At 43.7% G+C, this 20,028-nt stretch overlaps 1 protein-coding gene across 1 annotated transcript in view; it reads right to left on the bottom strand.

Moving 5' to 3' along the window:
• The window catches only part of TMEM92 (transmembrane protein 92), a 39,852-nt gene extending 20,114 nt beyond the window's left edge, over window positions 1–19,738 (bottom strand). Inside the window, exons 1-3 of the mRNA XM_056549322.1 lie at window positions 19,485–19,738; window positions 15,662–15,681; window positions 10,949–11,014 (exon numbers count right to left, since the gene is read on the bottom strand). Coding sequence (XP_056405297.1) covers window positions 10,949–11,014; window positions 15,662–15,681; window positions 19,485–19,688 — 290 coding nt within the window. The 5' untranslated portion in view covers window positions 19,689–19,738. The remainder of the gene's footprint in view (window positions 1–10,948; window positions 11,015–15,661; window positions 15,682–19,484) is intronic.
• Window positions 19,739–20,028: the final 290 nt, after the last annotated feature.

Raw genomic sequence — 20,028 nt, 5'->3', positions numbered from 1 at the left:
TATGGGCAGGGGCAGGGCCATTATACTGGTCCAATCAACTGTCACTCACCGTTACAAGGAGTGATGGGAGATAAACGTCACAGGAACCTCTGAAGGTCCTCAAGCATAAAACCATAGAGTTCACCCAGTCACGTGACCCGCAGGTCCTTTTATGCTATGCACAGGTAATTAACCATTTATATAAACTTGTACATTCCTATATATATACAAATCCTGAAGAATTATTAGATAACTAATACCTAGATGAGAGGTGACTAGGGGTGGGCTAGTTAAGAAGAACCCGACGTCCTAGGGTCTCTGGCTATGGGGACTTATATACAAAGGTACCGGATAGGATGCGGTACCGGGACACCACAAACCCCCTTACTTAAGATAAGTCAACCTCGACGCCGGTCCCCTAAGACAGAGGGACTAGGACTAGAACAGGATGATCTATGAATTAGCTATACATCCTAAGTAAACATTGAATACATTTACATTCTCTGATACTCTTACTAGTATCTGGACTAGACAATAGAAATCTATCTAGACATTGGTGCTATCTAGACATAAATGCTATCTAGACATTAACGAAGCTATCTATCCTTTAGTTTCTAGCTTCTTAAACATTCTATTAAACTTACTTTACATTTGAAAGCTTACTAGACAATTAGGCAGCTATCTGACATGTATCTGCTAGCTCCTAAGACATTTTATTAGCTCTCTACACATTTTTATGAGGTTAACTAAACATTAGTAAAGCTCTCTTTACTTTTAGCTGACTAGACATTTTTATTATCTCACACATTTTGTTTGCCAACAATAAGTTACCTGTTAGTACACAAAAGGTTATACTGGCTAGCCGGTAGCTAGGTCACAGTAAGGTTGGCTGCTAGGGTCTATCGGCTACACGCTACTTACCCTAAGAGCACTTCACATAACCTACCTAGGTTACTTTAAGAATTACGTGTTTAATTCTATATTCGCAAGAGCACCTACTGGCCAGGCAGAGCATCTCACACACGCAAAGAAGGAGAAGAAGAAGTGTACCTAACAGTGGCAGGAATTGGGTATCAATTTGCTACAATCCCTAAAGTATTTTCTTGAGTGAGATATTTACTTTGGTGTATGTACTAGAGAAACTTGAGGTAGTACATTTAAGTCAGTAATCTAGAGTATTGAAAAGTGATAGGCAGAGCATTGAAGTGGGTTATAAAAGGTACTTTGTTCCAGGTACTAAATGTGAGTCCTGGTACCTTACGGGTAGTTTGCCCTGTGTAGTCCTTTGAGACTGCCGCAACACCACCTCCGAGTCATAAAGAGTTCCTTCACTTGGGGTTTATTCAAGAGCTTCAGTCCCCGAGGGACCAGCTGGAGGGCTGGAAACAGAAGAAATATCTTCGGTGGGACTGGGGATTCTCAGAAGACAGATGGAGTAGTGGCATCAATACTTGGAGCAGTCACTGGAGCAGGACTGATGCTGGGTGTAGCAACCAATGGTGGTTGACAGGGAGCAACACCTACTGGCAACTGGCTAGGCGGTACGGCTACCGGCAACTGTCTGGATGGAGCTGGGAACGGTATACCCCAATACATGGTAGGCTGCTGAGATGGGAACAAAGGAACGTCCATAGTGGGATGAATTCCTTCCCCCGACATATATTCTCTCATTGGCCTTGTTGGAGGTGGAGTAGAAGTAGCAGGAGGAGCAGAAGGAATAAGAGGAGATGGGCCAAGCACATCTTCTTTCAGACACACTTTTATCCTATTTCTGTGGACCACCTGTGGCTCGAACCCGTCTTTCTGTATCTCATACACATCCGTTTCGGGATAAGGGACTGCAGTAATGGTGTATGGCTCCGTTTCCCACAAGGAGTCCAGTTTATGGGTTCTAGGAAATTTTCTGAGCCACACTTTATCTCCAAGCTGTAAGGGCTGAGCCGAAGCATGTCGATTATAATATTTCTGCTGGCGTTCATGAACTTCACCCATTTTCTTCTCAACAATGTCTTTGGCTTCCTCAATTCTTCATTGATGCTCTGACACCCAACCTTGGGAAACCTGAGGAGAATTGTTGAAAGGTGCCTGTAGCCCGAAGGTTCGATCCTTTGGCAATTGGCCGCGTCGGCCCATTATCAGGAAAAAAGGCGTGTACCCCGTAGAGCAGTGGACAGTGTTGTTGTAAATTTCTAGGAGTTCCGGCAACAACTGAGGCCACTCTTCGTGCTTTGAAACAGAGGCAGCTCTAAGCATTTGGATGAACACTTGATTGATCCTCTCGCAGAGCCCATTCCCTTGGGGATGGTAGGCCGTCGTCCGGAGCTTCTTGCAATCATGCAACTGGCAAAGTTCCTGGAACAACTGGGCTTCAAAGGCGGTTCCTCGGTCCGTGAGGACCGATTCGGGACACCCCAGAGGTTGGATCCAATGTCGATAGAAGAGCTGAGCGGCAGTCTTGGCGGTAAGATCCTTGACAGGGACCACGACCACCCACTTGGAATAATGATCCACCATGGTTAGAGCATGACAATAGCCAGATCGAGTGGGGGCCAGCTTCACATGATCCAAGGCAACAATTTGATTAGGCCTTTCTGTACAGATGGGATGTAAAGGGGCTCTTGTGTCCTTTATCGGGGGTTCTTTATCACGTTGCACACGGAGCACTCGGCACACCATTTCTCGATGTCTCCCTGCATCCAAACCAGTAAAATCTCCTTCTGACAGTGATCTCTGTCTTATGGACCCCGAAGTGTCCGGATTGATCATGATAGGCATTCAGGACCATGGCTGCATCTCTTCTGAGAACCACAATCTGATGTATGCAGTCTCCGGAAACTGGGTCCAGGGAATTTTGGTAGACCAACCCTTTGTGCAGGAACAGGCGATTCCTCTGCCACCACAGCTGCTTTAAATCGAAGTCCCCATGGGCCTTGCGCGCCCGAGTGGGCACTTTCTTGTGGAGGCAATAGTCTAGGAGGTCCCCGATAACCCGGCTTTCATCCTGAAGTGTCTTCCAGGTGGATAGATCTTCAGGGACTTTGGGAGATTCAGGTACGTCACCCGCCGGGGCAGTTAGAGCACTCTGGCTCACGAACCTCTGGTAGAAGGGAGGCATTTCCACATCTTCCCACACATCCTCAGCTGGATGTGCTTCTCCCGGGGCCATGCGAGAAAGTACATCCGCATTAACATTGGTTTTTCCGCTGCGATACTTAATGTTGAAATCATAGTTGGCCAACCGAGAGGCCCAACGCTGTTCCAGCTCTCCCAACTTAGCAGTGTTCAAATGGGCCAAGGGATTGTTATCAGTGTAGACCGTGAAAGGGGTAGCAGCCAGATAGTCCTTAAACTTCTCAGTAATGGCCCAGACCAGGGCCAGAAGCTCCAGCTTGAAGGAGCTATAGTTGGCATCATTCTTCTCAGCACCTCGGAGATGCCGGCTGGCATAGGCAATCACCCTCTCTTTGCCATCTTGCACTTGAGATAAGACCGCCCCCAGACCTTCAAAGCTAGCGTCTGTGTACAAACGGAACGGCAGGCTGTAATCAGTATACGCAAAAATGGGGGGTTCTGTGAGGAGGTATTTCAGGGCTCGAAAGGCATCTTCCTGTTCTTCAGCCCACTGTATGGGGAGCCTCCCATTATAATTATCCCGGGCAGTTCTTCTCAGTAATTCGGTTAAGGGTCCAGCGCCGGTAATATCCAGCAAATCCCAGGAAACTTTGGACGTCTCGCACCGTCCTGGGTGTAGGCCACTCTTTCACAGCACTCACTTTGTCTGGATCAGGCTGGACTCCTTGAGCACTGACGACATGTCCCAGATAGTGTACTTGCGGCTTTAGCAAGTGACATTTAGAAGGTTTAACCTTGACTCCATGTTGGATAAGGACTTGGAAAACTTCTTTCAGATGATCCAGGTGTTCCTGATATGTCCGAGAAAAGACGATGACGTCATCTAAATACAACGGGACACTCTGGAAGTTAAGATGCCCCAAGCATCGCTCCATCAGGCGTTGGAAAGTAGCTGGTGTATTGCACAGTCCAAAGGGCATACTTTTGAACTTGAAGAGACCCATAGGGGTCACAAATGCGGTCTTCTCTCTATCCTCTTCTGCCATTGGCACCTGCCAGTAGCCACTCGTCAGATCCAGTGTGGAAAAGTAGGCGGCTGACCCCAATGCAGTCAAGGATTCTTCGATGCGTGGGAGAGGATAGGCATCCTTATGAGTTATGCTGTTCAATTTCCGGTAATCCACACAAAATCGGATAATCCCATCTTTTTTCTTCACCAGGACCAAAGGTGCAGCCCAAGGACTCTGGCTTTCTTGGATGACATTGGCCTCTTTCATCTCCACAAGCATTTTCTTTATGGTCTGATACATCCCAGGAGCCACAGGGTGATGTCTCTCTTTAATGGGTGGATTGTCCCCAGTGAGAATCCTATGTTTGATCATGGTGGTCCTGCCGAAGTCTGTGGGAAACTTGCTGAAAGCTTCCTGATATCTCTTAGCTACCTGGATGACTCCTTCCACCTGTTCCTTGGAGGTATCTTCGCCTCCTATTTGCAGTTGGTTCCATCAAGGTTCAGCAGGATTCTGGTCAGGTCCTCGTTGAACCACTTGTGACTTCGAGACCACATTTCTGACATCTAAATGGTGTAGGGTAGCCACTGGGGTATACTTGGGTAGTTGGACCGCAACTTGAGAGAGGTTAATAAGTCTCACTGGAACCTTCCCATTACGTACTGTTACCAGGCTTCTAGCGGCTCACACCAAGGGACAATCTTCCAGTAGAAGAGGTTCCAAGAGCGCTTGGTAATCTTGATTTTTCACCCCGGGTCGGGCACGACACCAAATAACTGTCTCCATCTGTGGCTGTAGACTAATGGCTCGGATATCTTGAATCCTTGCTCGACAGATTTCTCCTTGATGATTCACGAACTTCTGTTCTGCTTGGAGGATTTTGAGGTGGTGTTGGGCAGCTCGCCGGCCTGGGGGTGACAAGTGAGGGAGAGATGCATGCAGTGCACGGAAAATATCATCAAAACAATGCCTCATAATATTCATGCCTAAGATGAAATCAGCTGCCCCTTCATCCCTAACATTGGTGACAATCACACCCTGCCTTTCTAACACATGCTTTCCCACCTTCACCGTGGGCTCCCAGTAGCCATGTATCTATTAGAGCTTGCAACCGGATACCTTCAACTATCACCTGTACATAAGGGCAAGGAGCAACATGCATAGACAGTCCTTTCTTGTCGACGGTTATTTCTGGACCGTCATCAGCTAAAGCCCAGCATTGGCTCTTCCAGTGTCCATTCTTGTTACAATAACTACAAACAGGTCTCTGACTTCCAGGTGGTCTCACAGGAGGGTTATTAGGTGGATCAGCAGGGCGGGGGTCAGGTTTCTTAGGTGGGAGTGTTGCAGATCTAGGGGTATTGGGCCGGACGGCCATTTCTTTAAACGCCTTGGCTAACGGTTCAATGCTCTGCTTAATGTCTTGCAAATCAGCTGTCCAAGGGCTAGGGGGAGGTGTTGTAAGGGCAGACTGAGAGGGGACAGGTGACTGGGGCAAGGGCCCTGAGGATTCTGTAGCGGGGACACTAGACTCCTCTGCTTGGGGTTCTGATTCGATCACTTTAACCGCTAGTCTCTTAAAAGCTGGGAAAGCCATGTCAGGATTTTGCACAGCCAGCCTCCTAAGTTGGGCCTTGTCCCATTTGTTCAGTGCCCCTTCTATAAAACGGTCCATCAGTACTCGATTGCCCTGATCGGGCGTGATGCCGTCCAACTTCTGTACCGCCTCTAACGCGCTCTGTAAAGCTACTGCATATGCTCGGAGAGTCTCACCTGGCTTCTGACACCGTTCATATAGTCTGAGGCGTCCCTCCAAGGGAGAGTGAGATTCAAACACTTGAGAAAGTCCTTCAAAAATCTGTCCCACTGTAGCTTTATCAGCCGCCGGCCAGGTGCGAAGTTCCTCCAAGGTGGGTCCCTGGAGCTGTCCCAGAAGCAGCTGTATCTGTTGATGAGGGGCTAATGTAGAACTTTTCTTTAAAGTCTCTCAATGTAAAAGGGTCACCATTGTAGGTGAGAAGCACAGGATTCCCAAAGAAGACAGGTGAAGCAACAGGGGCTCCCAACACATAGGGAGAGACTGGAGGTGGACTCGCTGGGTCCTGCTCCGCTTGTGATGGAGGTCTTGCTGGAATCACAGGTAGAGTACGTCTTTGTGAGGTAGAAAGTGTTGGTGAAGGCGCAACACCCTTCTGACTTGGGGTGGAGACCCCATTGGTGGGGCCACTGGAGCATCGCCCCCTTGCTGTTCAGATGGGGACTGTGGCGCTGCAGGTTCTGACATGTTTTTACTGAGTGCGCTGGCCCTTTAAATGAAGCTTGGATCTGTATGTCCCCGACTTTGGGCAACGGCAAGATGGACGCCGCCACACCGCAGACTTTGGTGGGCGGAGTTTCTGGATCCTGCGCGGGAAGGCCTCGCTCCGGTTTTAAGTCTTTTCAACGCAGATTGCAGCTCCGCTGTACTCTTCGCCTCCCCACTTACTTTACGCGTGGCCCCCTTGTAACGTTCGCCACACGCGCCACTCTTGCACATTAAGCACAGTCTATATAGGGGGGAGTACAATTTCACTAGTGGCAACTGTAGTAGGCACACACCCGAATCCTGTTCGTGCGACGCCAAAAAGGCTTTGTGGTAGCCCTTGGGGGTCTATGGTAGTTGAGGTCTTGTTTCGGTAGATGAGCGGTTAAGGTTAACCCTATAGTTCGTGATGCCAGGCTGAGGGGTAGTATGCTGAGGTAATTCTCCGGCCTATCGCCGCCCTTCCTAGTAACGATAGGTGCATGCATAAAATGACTGAAGGTCCACAAGGTACTTGAACTTGGATAACTTTACTTAAATGCTTGCAGTACATCCAATGAACAGTAACAGTCTCAGGAATACAGTTTTTATCTATTGCAATGACTGACAGTTGTTGCAGACCTTGACTTCTCATAAAAGTCTCTGAATTAGGGAATATTGCGAAGATCCGTCCGGATTTAGGAGATAGATAAGGTCCGGTGATCTTGCAGAGTGTTTAGGGATTGACACACTCACAATTTAGCAGATATCAGCCGTCGCCGCAAGGCTCAGGCCTAAACTCACTGATGACAGCAGCGCAGATCCTTCTCCATCAACAGCCCACTAGGAAAAAGAGTGAGCAATGGCCGCCGCTCCCTTATATGGGCAGGGCCGTTTTTACTGGTCCAATCAACTGTCACTCACCGTTACAAGGAGTGAGGGGAGATAAACGTCACAGGAGCCTCCAAAGGTCCTCAAGCATAAAACCATAGAGTTCACCCTGTCACGTGACCCGCAGGTCCTGTTACGCTATGCACAGTTAATGAACCATTTATATAAACTTGTACAATCCTATATATATACAAATCCTGAAGAATTATTAGATAACTAATACCTAGATGAGAGGTGACTAGGGGCGGGCTAGTTAAGAAGAACCCCGACGTCCTAGGGACTCTGGCTATGGGGACTTATATACAAAGGTACCGGATAGGATGCGGTAGCGGGACACCACACTGACATGGACAGAGATGTCAGCAGAGAGCACTGGTGAGACAGAAAAGAAATTCAAAAAGAAAATAACTTCCTCTCTAATATACAGCAGCTCTAGAAGGGTTAAGATTTTTAAAAAGAAGTCATTTACAAATCTGGTTAACTTTCGGGCACCAGTTGATTAAAAAAAAATGTTTTCCTGCGGAGTACCCCTTTCTGAACAGTGACCAGCGGCTGCTTCTGCAGGCAAGCAGAATGGTCCTGCAACACCCCTGAAGACTGCTGCCGACACACAGAATGGAAAGCTCTGGCTTAGAGGTATACAGTCCATTTTGCTATTGTTTTATACTGCAGATTTTCTGCATGCAACCCTTTCTTATTTACAACATTTCTGCCTGGAATCGGCCCTGATCTGCAGCACAGTGCACTTAATAATAAAGTGTAAACTGCAAGTAAAAGTCCAAAGACGAGACAACAGTAAATCATTTACACTAAGTTTTGGTATTAACTTTCCTCACAAGCGAGACAAAAGTCCTGGACAGAAACATAAAATGCTGTAGCTCCTTGGAAGCAAGTTTTGATCATTCTGGGTCTCAGTGATGGAATTAGACCCCCCCCCCCCCCCGTTCAAGAAAACAAGCAGGGAGAAGCGCCCTTCACTCCCCAGGTTTTAGCGATCTCTATCCTGTGGTCCCATTATAAGTCCATGGGGTTGTCCTTTTAAGTAGGATGGATAACACTGAGAGTGGAGTGTGCTATCGTGCACTTCTCCCAACTAACTCCTATAATAGGTTAAGGTCTCAGCAACTATCAAAACCTTTGTCTCTGTGACATGTCAACATTTTTTATAAGTGACAGGTACACTTTAATCGGGTTGTAGGGTAAAGATCAACTTATCCCCTATCCACAGGATAGGGGATAAGTGTCTGATGGTGGGGGGTGGTCCAGAATTGGGCCCAGGCTCTCAGAGAGAGTAGATGCTGCATGCACCATTGATTTCTATGGGAGTGCTGGAGATGCCTGAGTGCTGTACTCTGGTATCTTCAGCGCTTCCATAAAAATGAATAGAGTACGGTACATGTTATCTTCAGTATGCATCTCTGAGAGCCTGGGCCCAGTTTAGGATATCGTAGGGGATCCCAGCGATTGGACCCCCTTGTCATCAGACACTTATCCCCCATCCTATGGATGGGGAATAAGTTGTTTTTCACTGGACTACCGCCTAATGGATTAAAGGTTGACTGCTGAACACTGGCACAACTGTATCATGTTATTAGGTTTCCCATATACGCACATAGTGATAGTGCCAGTCATTGTTCCATTAATAAAAACAGTAGTGTCTGTATTCATAGTTGTTACTGCTCTGGGCATTGTTTATGAATGCTTTATCTTTGTACCCCAGGCCCCTTGTTCCAATTGGTGAAAAACATCTATCAATAGCTGGCATTCATCTTGTGAGCTACCAATGCAGTTTCATCTTCTTAGGAGGGCACAACCTGGCATAAAACAGCATTGTCTGAAGTCGGTGCTGTCTAAAAAACAACTATGGACATCTGTAAAACCAGGTAGATAGTGTAACCACCTGGGCCTCCGCTTCTGGACAACTGCTACGTAATGCCTGACAACAAAAATTACGTAGAATATCGCTCTCATGTTTCTTCCGCCAAGAATAGGGAATTAAAATACAAGGTTAATATTGACTAGGGTTCTATTTTTGGAAGTACTTTCTGCTAGGAATTATGACATGGTATCATTTGGTCACAATATGGTGGTATCATCTGGTAACTTATGGCAATATAACTAATTAGGTCAACATATTTGGTGACTGTACGGCATTATTATTTTATAGTCATTGTATTGATTTGGTCATTATATGACTGTAATCTTCAGTGAGTTTATGGTGTCATTTTGAGGTACAATGTACTACAGCATTTTTTATTTGTAGACGGTATTTGATGACTAAATGGCATTATTATTTATTTACGATGGTGATGGTTTATGACGGCATTATTTACTTTAATTACTGTATGACAGTGTTATTTATTTTGGTTATTTATTTTGGCCACTGTATGTTAGAATTATTTGTTGATCATTATGTGGTTTGAAGGAGTACTCCAGGCTATAAAAATGTATCCCCTATCCTAAGGATTGCGGAAAAGTTTCAGATTATGGGGCGTCCGACCGCTGGGTCCCCCCGCAATCTCACAATACCATCCGATCCCAACACTATACCCAACACAAATGCTATTACTGTTCAGTACTATGCTTTGGCATAGCACTAATCAGTACAATCGGCAATCTACTTGATGGCAGACCATATGAGAAGATCCTGGGAACCGGCTGTGGAGCAGGTAAGGAGAGCTCCGGCCACCATATTGACTGATTAGACCCCCCGCAATTGTGCTGTAGGTGGTCCAATGAGTCTCACATAGCCGACATCTGCCTTATGTGCCGTGATCATTACTGAAGAGCTAATGGTAGATATCAGTGGGATCGCTGATGTCCAAAATTTGCTGCACACTCTCGGATGCGCTCGTTTCATATTCATGATGTAAATGTACGTCATGGTGCGCTAAGTGCCAGGACGCCAGGACGTCAATTTACGCCATGGGTACTCTAGGCATTAAATCAAGTTTCTAACATAAACATATTTTTCAAAAATGTTTGGTGATGTTTTTCCTATTTTTATTTTATTTTACTATTTACATTTTTAATGTAATCATGAAATCTTGCAGTTTTTAATTTCACCACTAAGCTTAAAACTAAGCTGAGGCTTTTAGTTCTGTCTGTGATGGCAAAAAATGAGGCTGCTAGAAAGTGAGGAGTAGAGCATTACAGCGAAAGTTGACACCAGTGGATAGAGAAGGCAATAGGAGCTCAGCCTCCTTCCCACTTGTAGAATAACCTCTCCACAGGTTACAAACCTGCCCCATAGAATATAGTCTGGAGACGTTCATCGTGCTGTAAATCATATCTTAAAATGTTTTTAATGTTTGGTTCTAGGTTCGATTGTAGATGTACTTTTCATTTCCACACCAAGCGCAATGTATCAAGTGGCGGCTGTGTATACTGGCGTCACTACTAACCAAATCAAATACAGAGATGTTTGCCTATAGTGTTAGTAACACTTCTGTTTTTCCAGTATTGACAAGGTTATCAGATAAGGACAGCTTTTGGCTGAGGTTGTACACTTAAGAAAGAGGCCATTTATGCAAATTGTGCACATGGCAGCATTACTATAGGGTCAGTGCCAGGAGGAATAATCTACCAGTGTCAATTAAATGACGTGCCCATAGATTTTGTAGCATAAATATACATTTGTGTGACAGGTACTTTCCTTATTCAACTTATGAAGATCTATTATTATTATTATGATGACATAGAGGAAGCGACGTACCCATACCAGCTGTAGTCCAAGTAGACTTTGCCCTGAGAATCACAACAGGAAGAGCCATCCAGACACCTACACAAGACATGTAATGTGTGAATGACGCATAATATAGTCAATGACGTTATATCTCTATAATTATATGAGCAACTGATACACTGTCTAATTAAGTATAAAAAATGTGATTGCTAAAGGTACAGCACCTCTACATATAGAACAGTACATAGAAAGTCACAAGGCAAGATCAAACAGAGAAATAGGAGGAGATATAGGGAGGATATATGGAGTAATAGGAGGAGATATAGGGAGGTTATATGGAGTAATAGGAGGAGATATAGGGGAGGTTATATGGAGTAATAGGAGGAGATATAGGGGAGGTTATATGGAGTAATAGGAGGAGATATAGGGAGGTTATATGGAGTAATAGGAGGAGATATAGGGGAGGTTATATGGAGTAATAGGAGGAGATATAGGGAGGTTATATGGAGTAATAGGAGGAGATATAGGGGAGGTTATATGGAGTAATAGGAGGAGATATAGGGGAGGTTATATGGAGTAATAGGAGGAGATATAGGGGAGGTTATATGGAGTAATAGGAGGAGATATAGGGAGGTTATATGGAGTAATAGGAGGAGATATAGGGGAGGTTATATGGAGTAATAGGAGGAGATATAGGGAGGTTATATGGAGTAATAGGAGGAGATATATGGGAGGGTATATGGAGTAATAGGAGGAGATATAGGAGAGGTTATATGGAGTAATAGGAGGAGATATAGGGGAGGTTATATGGAGTAATAGGAGGAGATATAGGGGAGGTTATATGGAGTAATAGGAGGAGATATAGGGAGGTTATATGGAGTAATAGGAGGAGATATATGGGAGGGTATATGGAGTAATAGGAGGAGATATAGGAGAGGTTATATGGAGTAATAGGAGGAGATATAGGGGAGGTTATATGGAGTAATAGGAGGAGATATAGGGGAGGTTATATGGAGTAATAGGAGGAGATATAGGGAGATTATATGGAGTAATAGGAGGAGATATAGAGGAGGTTATATGGAGTAATAGGAGGAGATATACAGGAGGTTATATGGAGTAATAGGAGGAGATATAGGGAGGTTATATGGAGTAATAGGAGGAGATATAGAGGAGGTTATATGGAGTAATAGGAGGAGATATAGGGAGATTATATGGAGTAATAGGAGGAGATATAGAGGAGGTTATATGGAGTAATAGGAGGAGATATACAGGAGGTTATATGGAGTAATAGGAGGAGATATAGGAGAGGTTATATGGAGTAATAGGAGGAGATATACAGGAGGTTATATGGAGTAATAGGAGGAGATATAGGAAAGGTTATATGGAGTAATAGGAGGAGATATAGGGAGGTTATATGGAGTAATAGGAGGAGATATAGGGGAGGTTATATGGAGTAATAGGAGGAGATATAGGTGAGGTTATATGGAGTAATAGGAGGAGATATAGGAGAGGTTATATGGAGTAATAGGAGGAGATATAGGGGAGGTTATATGGAGTAATAGGAGGAGATATAGGAGAGGTTATATGGAGTAATAGGAGGAGATATAGGGGAGGTTATATGGAGTAATAGGAGGTGATATAGAGGAGGTTATATGGAGTAATAGGAGGAGATATAGGGGAGGTTATATGGAGTAAAAGGAGGAGATAAAGGAGGTTATATGGAGTAATGGGAGGAGATATAGGGAGGTTATATGGAGTAATAGGAGGAGATATAGGAGAGGTTATATGGAGTAATAGGAGATATAGGGAGGTTATATGGAGTAATAGGATGAGATATAGGAGAGGTTATATTGAGTAATAGGAGGAGATATAGGAGAGGTTATATGGAGTAATAGGAGGAGATATAGGGGAGGTTATATGGAGTAAGAGGAGGAGATATAGGGGAGGTTATATGGAGTAATAGGAGGAGATATAGGGGAGGTTATATGGAGTAATAGGAGGAGATATAGGGGAGGTTATATGGAGTAATAGGAGGAGATATAGGAGGTTATATGGAGTAATAGGAGGAGATATAGGGGAGGTTATATGGAGTAATAGGTAGGAGGAGATATAGGGGAGGTTATATGGAGTAATAGGAGGAGATATAGAGGAGATTATATGGAGTAATAGGAGGAGATATAGGGAGGTTATATGGAGTAATAGGAGGAGATATAGAGGAGATTATATGGAGTAATAGGAGGAGATATAGGGGAGGTTATATGGAGCAATAGAAGGAGATATAGGAGAAGTTATATGGAGTAATAGGAGGAGATATAGGGGAGGTTATATGGAGTAATAAGAGGAGATTTAGAGGAGGTTATATGGAGTAATAGGAGGAGATATAGGAGAAGTTATATGGAGTAATAGGAGGAGATATAGGAGAGGTTATATGGAGTAATAGGAGGAGATATAGGAGAGGTTATATGGAGTAATAGGAGGAGATATAGGGGAGGTTATATGGAGTAATAGGAGGAGATATAGAGGAGGTTATATGGAGTAATAGGAGGAGATATAGGGGAGGTTATATGGAGTAATAGGAGGAGATTTAGAGGAGGTTATATGGAGTAATAGAAAGAGATATAGGAGAGGTTATATGGAGTAATAGGAGGAGATATAGGAGGTTATATGGAGTAATAGGAGGAGATATAGGGGAGGTTATATGGAGTAAAAGGTAGGAGGAGATATAGGGGAGGTTATATGGAGTAATAGGAGGAGATATAGAGGAGGTTATATGGAGTAATAGGAGGAGATATAGGGAGGTTATATGGAGTAATAGGAGGAGATATAGAGGAGATTATATGGAGTAATAGGAGGAGATATAGGGGAGGTTATATGGAGCAATAGAAGGAGATATAGGAGAAGTTATATGGAGTAATAGGAGGAGATATAGGAGAGGTTATATGGAGTAATAGGAGGAGATATAGGGGAGGTTATATGGAGTAATAAGAGGAGATTTAGAGGAGGTTATATGGAGTAATAGGAGGAGATATAGGAGAAGTTATATGGAGTAATAGGAGGAGATATAGGAGAGGTTATATGGAGTAATAGGAGGAGATATAGGAGAAGTTATATGGAGTAATAGGAGGAGATATAGGGGAGGTTATATGGAGTAATAGGAGGAGATATAGGGGAGGTTATATGGAGTAATAGGAGGAGATATAGGGGAGGTTATATGGAGTAATAGAAAGAGATATAGGAGAGGTTATATGGAGTAATAGGAGGAGATATAGGTGAGGTTATATGGAGTAATAGGAGGAGATATAGGGAAGGTTATATGGAGTAATAGGAGGAGATATAGGAGAGGTTATATGGAGTAATAGGAGGAGATATAGGGGAGGTTGTATGGAGTAATAGGAGTAGATATAGGGGAGATTATATGGAGTAATAGGAGGAGATATAGGGAGAAGTTATATGGAGTAATAGGAGGAGATATAGGGGAGGTTATATGGAGTAATAGGAGGAGATATAGGGAGAAGTTATATGGAGTAATAGGAGGAGATATAGGGGAGCTTATATGGAGTAATAGGAGGGGATATAGGGGAGGTTATATGGAGAAATAGGAGGAGATATAGGGGAGGTTATATGGAGTAATAGGAGGAGATATAGGGAGAAGTTATATGGAGTAATAGGAGGAGATATATGGAGAAGTTATATGGAGTAATAGGAGGAGATATAGGGTAGATTATATGGAGTAATAGGAGGAGATATATGGAGAAGTTATATGGAGTAATAGGAGGAGATATATGGAGAAGTTATATGGAGTAATAGGAGGAGATATATGGAGAAGTTATATGGAGTAATAGGAGGAGATATAGGGAGAAGTTATATGGAGTAATAGAAGGAGATATAGAGGAGGTTATATGGAGTAATAGGAGGAGATATAGGGGAGCTTATATGGAGTAATAGGAGGGGATATAGGGGAGGTTATATGGAGTAATAGGAGGAGATATAGGGGAGGTTATATGGAGTAATAGGAGGAGATATAGGGAGAAGTTATATGGAGTAATAGGAGGAGATATATGGAGACGTTATATGGAGTAATAGGAGGAGATATAGGGTAGATTATATGGAGTAATAGGAGGAGATATATGGAGAAGTTATATGGAGTAATAGGAGGAGATATATGGAGAAGTTATATGGAGTAATAGGAGGAGATATAGAGGAGGTTATATGGAGTAATAGGAGGAGATATAGAGGAGGTTATATGGAGTAATAGGAGGAGATATAGTGGAGGTTATATGGAGTAATAGGAGGAGATATAGGGGAGGTTATATGTAGTAATAGGAGGAGATATAGGGGAGGTTATATGGAGTAATAGGAGGAGATATATGGGAGATTATATGGAGTAATAGGAGGAGATATAGGGAGAAGTTATATGGAGTAATAGGAGGAGATATATGGAGAAGTTATATGGAGTAATAGGAGGAGATATAGAGGAGGTTATATGGAGTAATAGGAGGAGATATAGAGGAGGTTATATGGAGTAATAGGAGGAGATATAGTGGAGGTTATATGGAGTAATAGGAGGAGATATAGGGGAGGTTATATGTAGTAATAGGAGGAGATATAGGGGAGGTTATATGGAGTAATAGGAGGAGATATATGGGAGATTATATGGAGTAATAGGAGGAGATATAGGGAGAAGTTATATGGAGTAATAGGAGGAGATATAGGGAGAAGTTAGCATTTGAGAAGATTACTTACTCTGTGTCCCGACATAGTTTCTGTAAAATAAATAAATAAATTTAGGAAATTGTAAACTAGAACCCTATTGTACACCAGATATGTTACATTGAACTAATGGACCTCAATGCAAAAATTCTGACGAGACCCCCACCTACCATGTCCCCTTCATAATACTGGTGTCTTCCTATGTGTCATAGGGGCCCCCGGGCACTGACTCCCTCCTCACACTTTATATGTATGTCCTTGTTCTATACAATTGTTGTCTATGGGAGCCTCATCCCCTTCCCTTGTTATTTCAGAGAAGATCTTGCCTCACACATGTCACGCCGCTTGTCTCCCCGGACGCTGCTGATTCATATGACATCACTGACATCAGCATTTTCCATGTTCATTAAGAGGAGCATAATAACTATGTATCTGTACAGGAAGTAGCTGCGGGTAGGTACCGTACGTCACTGTGTATAGTCGGATTACTCACGACTGAAGCTGTTTGTACACAAAATGTATCAACAATGTATATACCCACAAACCTATACAGAACACAAAACAAACAGGATCACATTTGCTGCAATATTTATATACAAGTACAATATTATCAATACACACAAACGTGTTATGTATAAACAATATACAGGGCATGTTTTCATGTTAGGGAAAATGCTGCCCTTCAGAAACTGGAAAACAGGGGACCTGTCTATAATAAATATGGAACGGGCCTCAGGAGTGATTACTTTCCATGGTGTTTTATTGTCTTCTACTTTTGGATTCCTCTTCCCAGGACTGACTATTACTACAGTGAGTGTTCACTATCCTATGGGTTGCCCATTGGACACATCCTACAAGTGCCCCTGTTTTGTCAGCGTCTTTGGTTCCAACCAAGAGTCTTTCCATTGGTGCTTCACCTGAAACCTTGGCCACATCCATGGTATACTATAACAACGAAATATCTTCTAAAGGACCATCTGGACATCACGGTCACCTAAGTTAGTAAGTTGGAGTTTCTTAGAAGCGTGATGGGTGTATTAAGCCTGACACTGACATGAAATTTTAAAGGGGTACTCCGCCCCTTGACATCTTATCCCCTATCCAAAGTATAGGGTATAAGATGTCTCATCGCGGAGGTACCGCCGCTAGGATCTCCCTGCTGCCCCCGGAATTTGTTTAGAGCATTGGGTGATGTCACAGATCTGCCCCACTTTTGATGTCACGGCCACGCCCCCTCAATGCAAGTCTATGTGAGGGGGCGTGATGGCCGTCACGCCCCTTCCCATAGACATGCATTGAGGGGGCGTAGCCGTGACATCACGAGCGGAGCATGACCGTGACGTCACAAGACCCCACCCCACATCGCCAGTCATCCGGCCCGGAGCAAAGTTCGCCCCGTGCATCGGATGTCTGGGTTGCCACAGCCAAGATCGCTGGGGTCCCCAGTGGTGGGACCCCCGTGATCAGACATCTTATCCCCTATCCTTTGGATAGGGGATAAGATGTCTAGGGGCGGAGTACCGCTTTAATGGAACCTGCCAATGTCAATTGAATATCCCAAGATATTGGGCAAAACAGGAATCATTCTGATGTTTTCTATCCCAATATGGAAACATCAACAGACGAGTTAAGGAGAATAATAATTCTTATATCTATGATTAACTTTGCCCTCAATTATGAATTGAGGTGTCCATAAGTATTAGATAAAGGCTTTACCAAGCTGACGATTTCGATGATACCCACCATCTATCTAATGTTTATGAGGATGTCCCAACTACAATCCAAAAGCAGATGTCATTGGAAATAACAATCAGGCATGCTGTATACTGCCCAATGCTGTGAACATAAGAGGTGCCTGTCTGCGATTTATACAGGGGTAGAGGGAGAACCAACTACCCTAAAAATGTAGAACTAAAGTAAAGAAACATAGCCGCACATCCACCATTTGTAATTTGATCTAATGCTTCTCAGCATCAATTCAAACCCTGAAAACGTAGATTTGTCTTACATCTGCCCAAAACAAATATCTGATAAAGCACTTCAAAGGAATGTTGGATAAAGGACAGAATGGGAATTTACATTACAAACGGACCTTATCTGTTCTAGTCCTGGAAGATAAGGCCTCAAAAACGTACAAAAAGCCTTCCTCCAGGATATTCTATTAAAATAGGGTTAGTGTCCATTTACATTCATAAATACTAATACTCAAGAGTAGATAAATATTTGTATATCTTGTTGAAAGTATAGATCATTTACAGTGTAACCTAGCACCCAAGAAAACACGTGGTTATAATAAAGCATCTAGAAAGATTACATGCTAGGCTACATGTCAGCGTCCTTGTTCATCAGTGTGTGACAGCAAGCCGGATGTGAGTCAGGATCCTGCATGTGGGACATGTGTAAAATCCACATTTAGGAAACCTGTGACCTCTCCGCATGCTGTGATACGTAGATACATAATGGCTTTTACGCCAGACGTTAACGTACAATGATGGGCAGCACTTTTGTGCCGATGTGACCTTCCAGCAGTATCGTGGTGGACAAAGATATGGAACTTCAGTGCAGGCTACAGCTGTAGCGCAGGACCACAGTCTCATGAAGTGTTAGGTTCACGCACAACAGTTCAAAACTGTACTGAAGTTCTATGTTTGTGTCCACCACAACACTGCTGGAACTTTGTTTGCACCAAAATAAAAGAAAGTCTTATCTGCACAAGAGTTACGAGTGCTGCCCATCATTCCTCTATTATGGGCTGTGATTGCTGAGTACTATAAGTATCTTGCAAGAAAGCAACCCCATTGAATACAGAGGCCTGCTAAAAGGGGCCAAGTATTTGCTGCTAAAATGCTGGTTAACCCTTGTCAGTCCCGTATGGATGTTTTTTTTATGGTGTTGACCACTGGGTTTTTCAGAGACTGTTTCTTACGAGACAAAGGTACATGGCTTCTCATTTAGAGCTTTGTGTCCATAATGTCATTCCACTGGTTTAATGATGAGGTCACTAATCCTCACCTGAGGTCCTAGAGATCCATCAGTTCTCCCCCAATTAGTAAGTGGCCCCATGATACAATAGATAACCTAATCCTATGACAGGTCCAAACATAGATGTTTAAACAGGGGAACAAACCTCAATGCTCCTCGTGAGGTCTAAGCATAAGCAAATGTTTTCCCCTTATAACCTGAGGGATCATGCCCCCAGAGGTCCACTAGAGATCTAAGCATGGGCAGATGTTTCACAATCCTAATCCTATGAGAAAAGAGAGGGCTCAAGACCCACTGCCCCACCAAAACTCTAAACATGGGCAGATGTTTCACCCTTCTAACCCTTTCAGCAAACTGAGCGATTAAGCTTCCAATGTTCCATCAGAAGTCTAAGCACAGGTAGATGTTTCACCTTCCTAATCCTATAAGAAAAGGTAGGATTGGAGCCCCCAATTCTTCACCAGAGGTCTAAGCATATGCAGATGTTTCACTAGCTATTCCTGTTGACCAAACATCTACCTGTCTATGACCACCCTAATAACAACTTTGTCCCTCCAAACTTTTTTCTAATTTGGCGTTAAAACGTATGGCATGAGAAAATCCTTGTCTCCCAACATGTGCGCTCATCTATTTTTGTTGTCACTTTTGTAATGTTTCGGCAGATTTCCTATTCCCTTTGGCATGGTACCCTTCAGGATGAGCTCATTCCCTGAGGAAGCACCAGACGTAGCTTTGACACAGAAGCCTCAACTCATTTTTACAGGTGTCCCTTTAGTGAAGTGTCTTTGGAGATATATATATATATATATATATATATATATATATATGTGTGTGTGTGTGTGGGGTGGCATGTGTCAGGGCAGTCACTTCTTACCGAGGCGCCAACAGGAACAAGACAACCGGCCAGGAACTTAATATAGGTTTTCTTTAGGAAAGAGATGACTGTCATGTCTGCTTCCCGTCTTGGTGGTCTTTGTCTGTCTGTCTCAAGTCTTGCTTCTGTTCTTCCCTTTGACCTATCCTGCTCACATCCTCTGTCTTTTCTGTCTGTCTCTCTTCCTCTCTCCTCCTTAGACATCAGATCTCCACCCACCTCCTGTTTCTTAACTTCTTGAAGTCTCAGTCACCGCCTCATTGTGACCCTCATTGCCCTTCTGTTTCTGTGTCTTTTCCTGGTTGACACCTTCTCCCCCTGGCAGGGCACGGCCTCCTCCTCACCTCCCATTCCTCTGCTTCACCTCCCACTCCTTTGTTACAAAACCCTATACACCTAGACAGCTCTTGTCCCTGCCTACTCCAACTCCTCCTCGCCTCGCTTTGTCCTTACTAGGACTTACTCTTTACATACTGACTGGTCCTCAGAATCTGTCTCAGACACTCATGGAGTACTTGGACTTGGATGTTCTTGGTTTAAAGAA

The sequence above is a fragment of the Hyla sarda genome, chromosome 12, assembly GCF_029499605.1.
Source record: "Hyla sarda isolate aHylSar1 chromosome 12, aHylSar1.hap1, whole genome shotgun sequence".
NCBI lineage: Eukaryota > Metazoa > Chordata > Amphibia > Anura > Hylidae > Hyla > Hyla sarda.
This window is presented reverse-complemented; position numbering and strand designations above follow the sequence as displayed.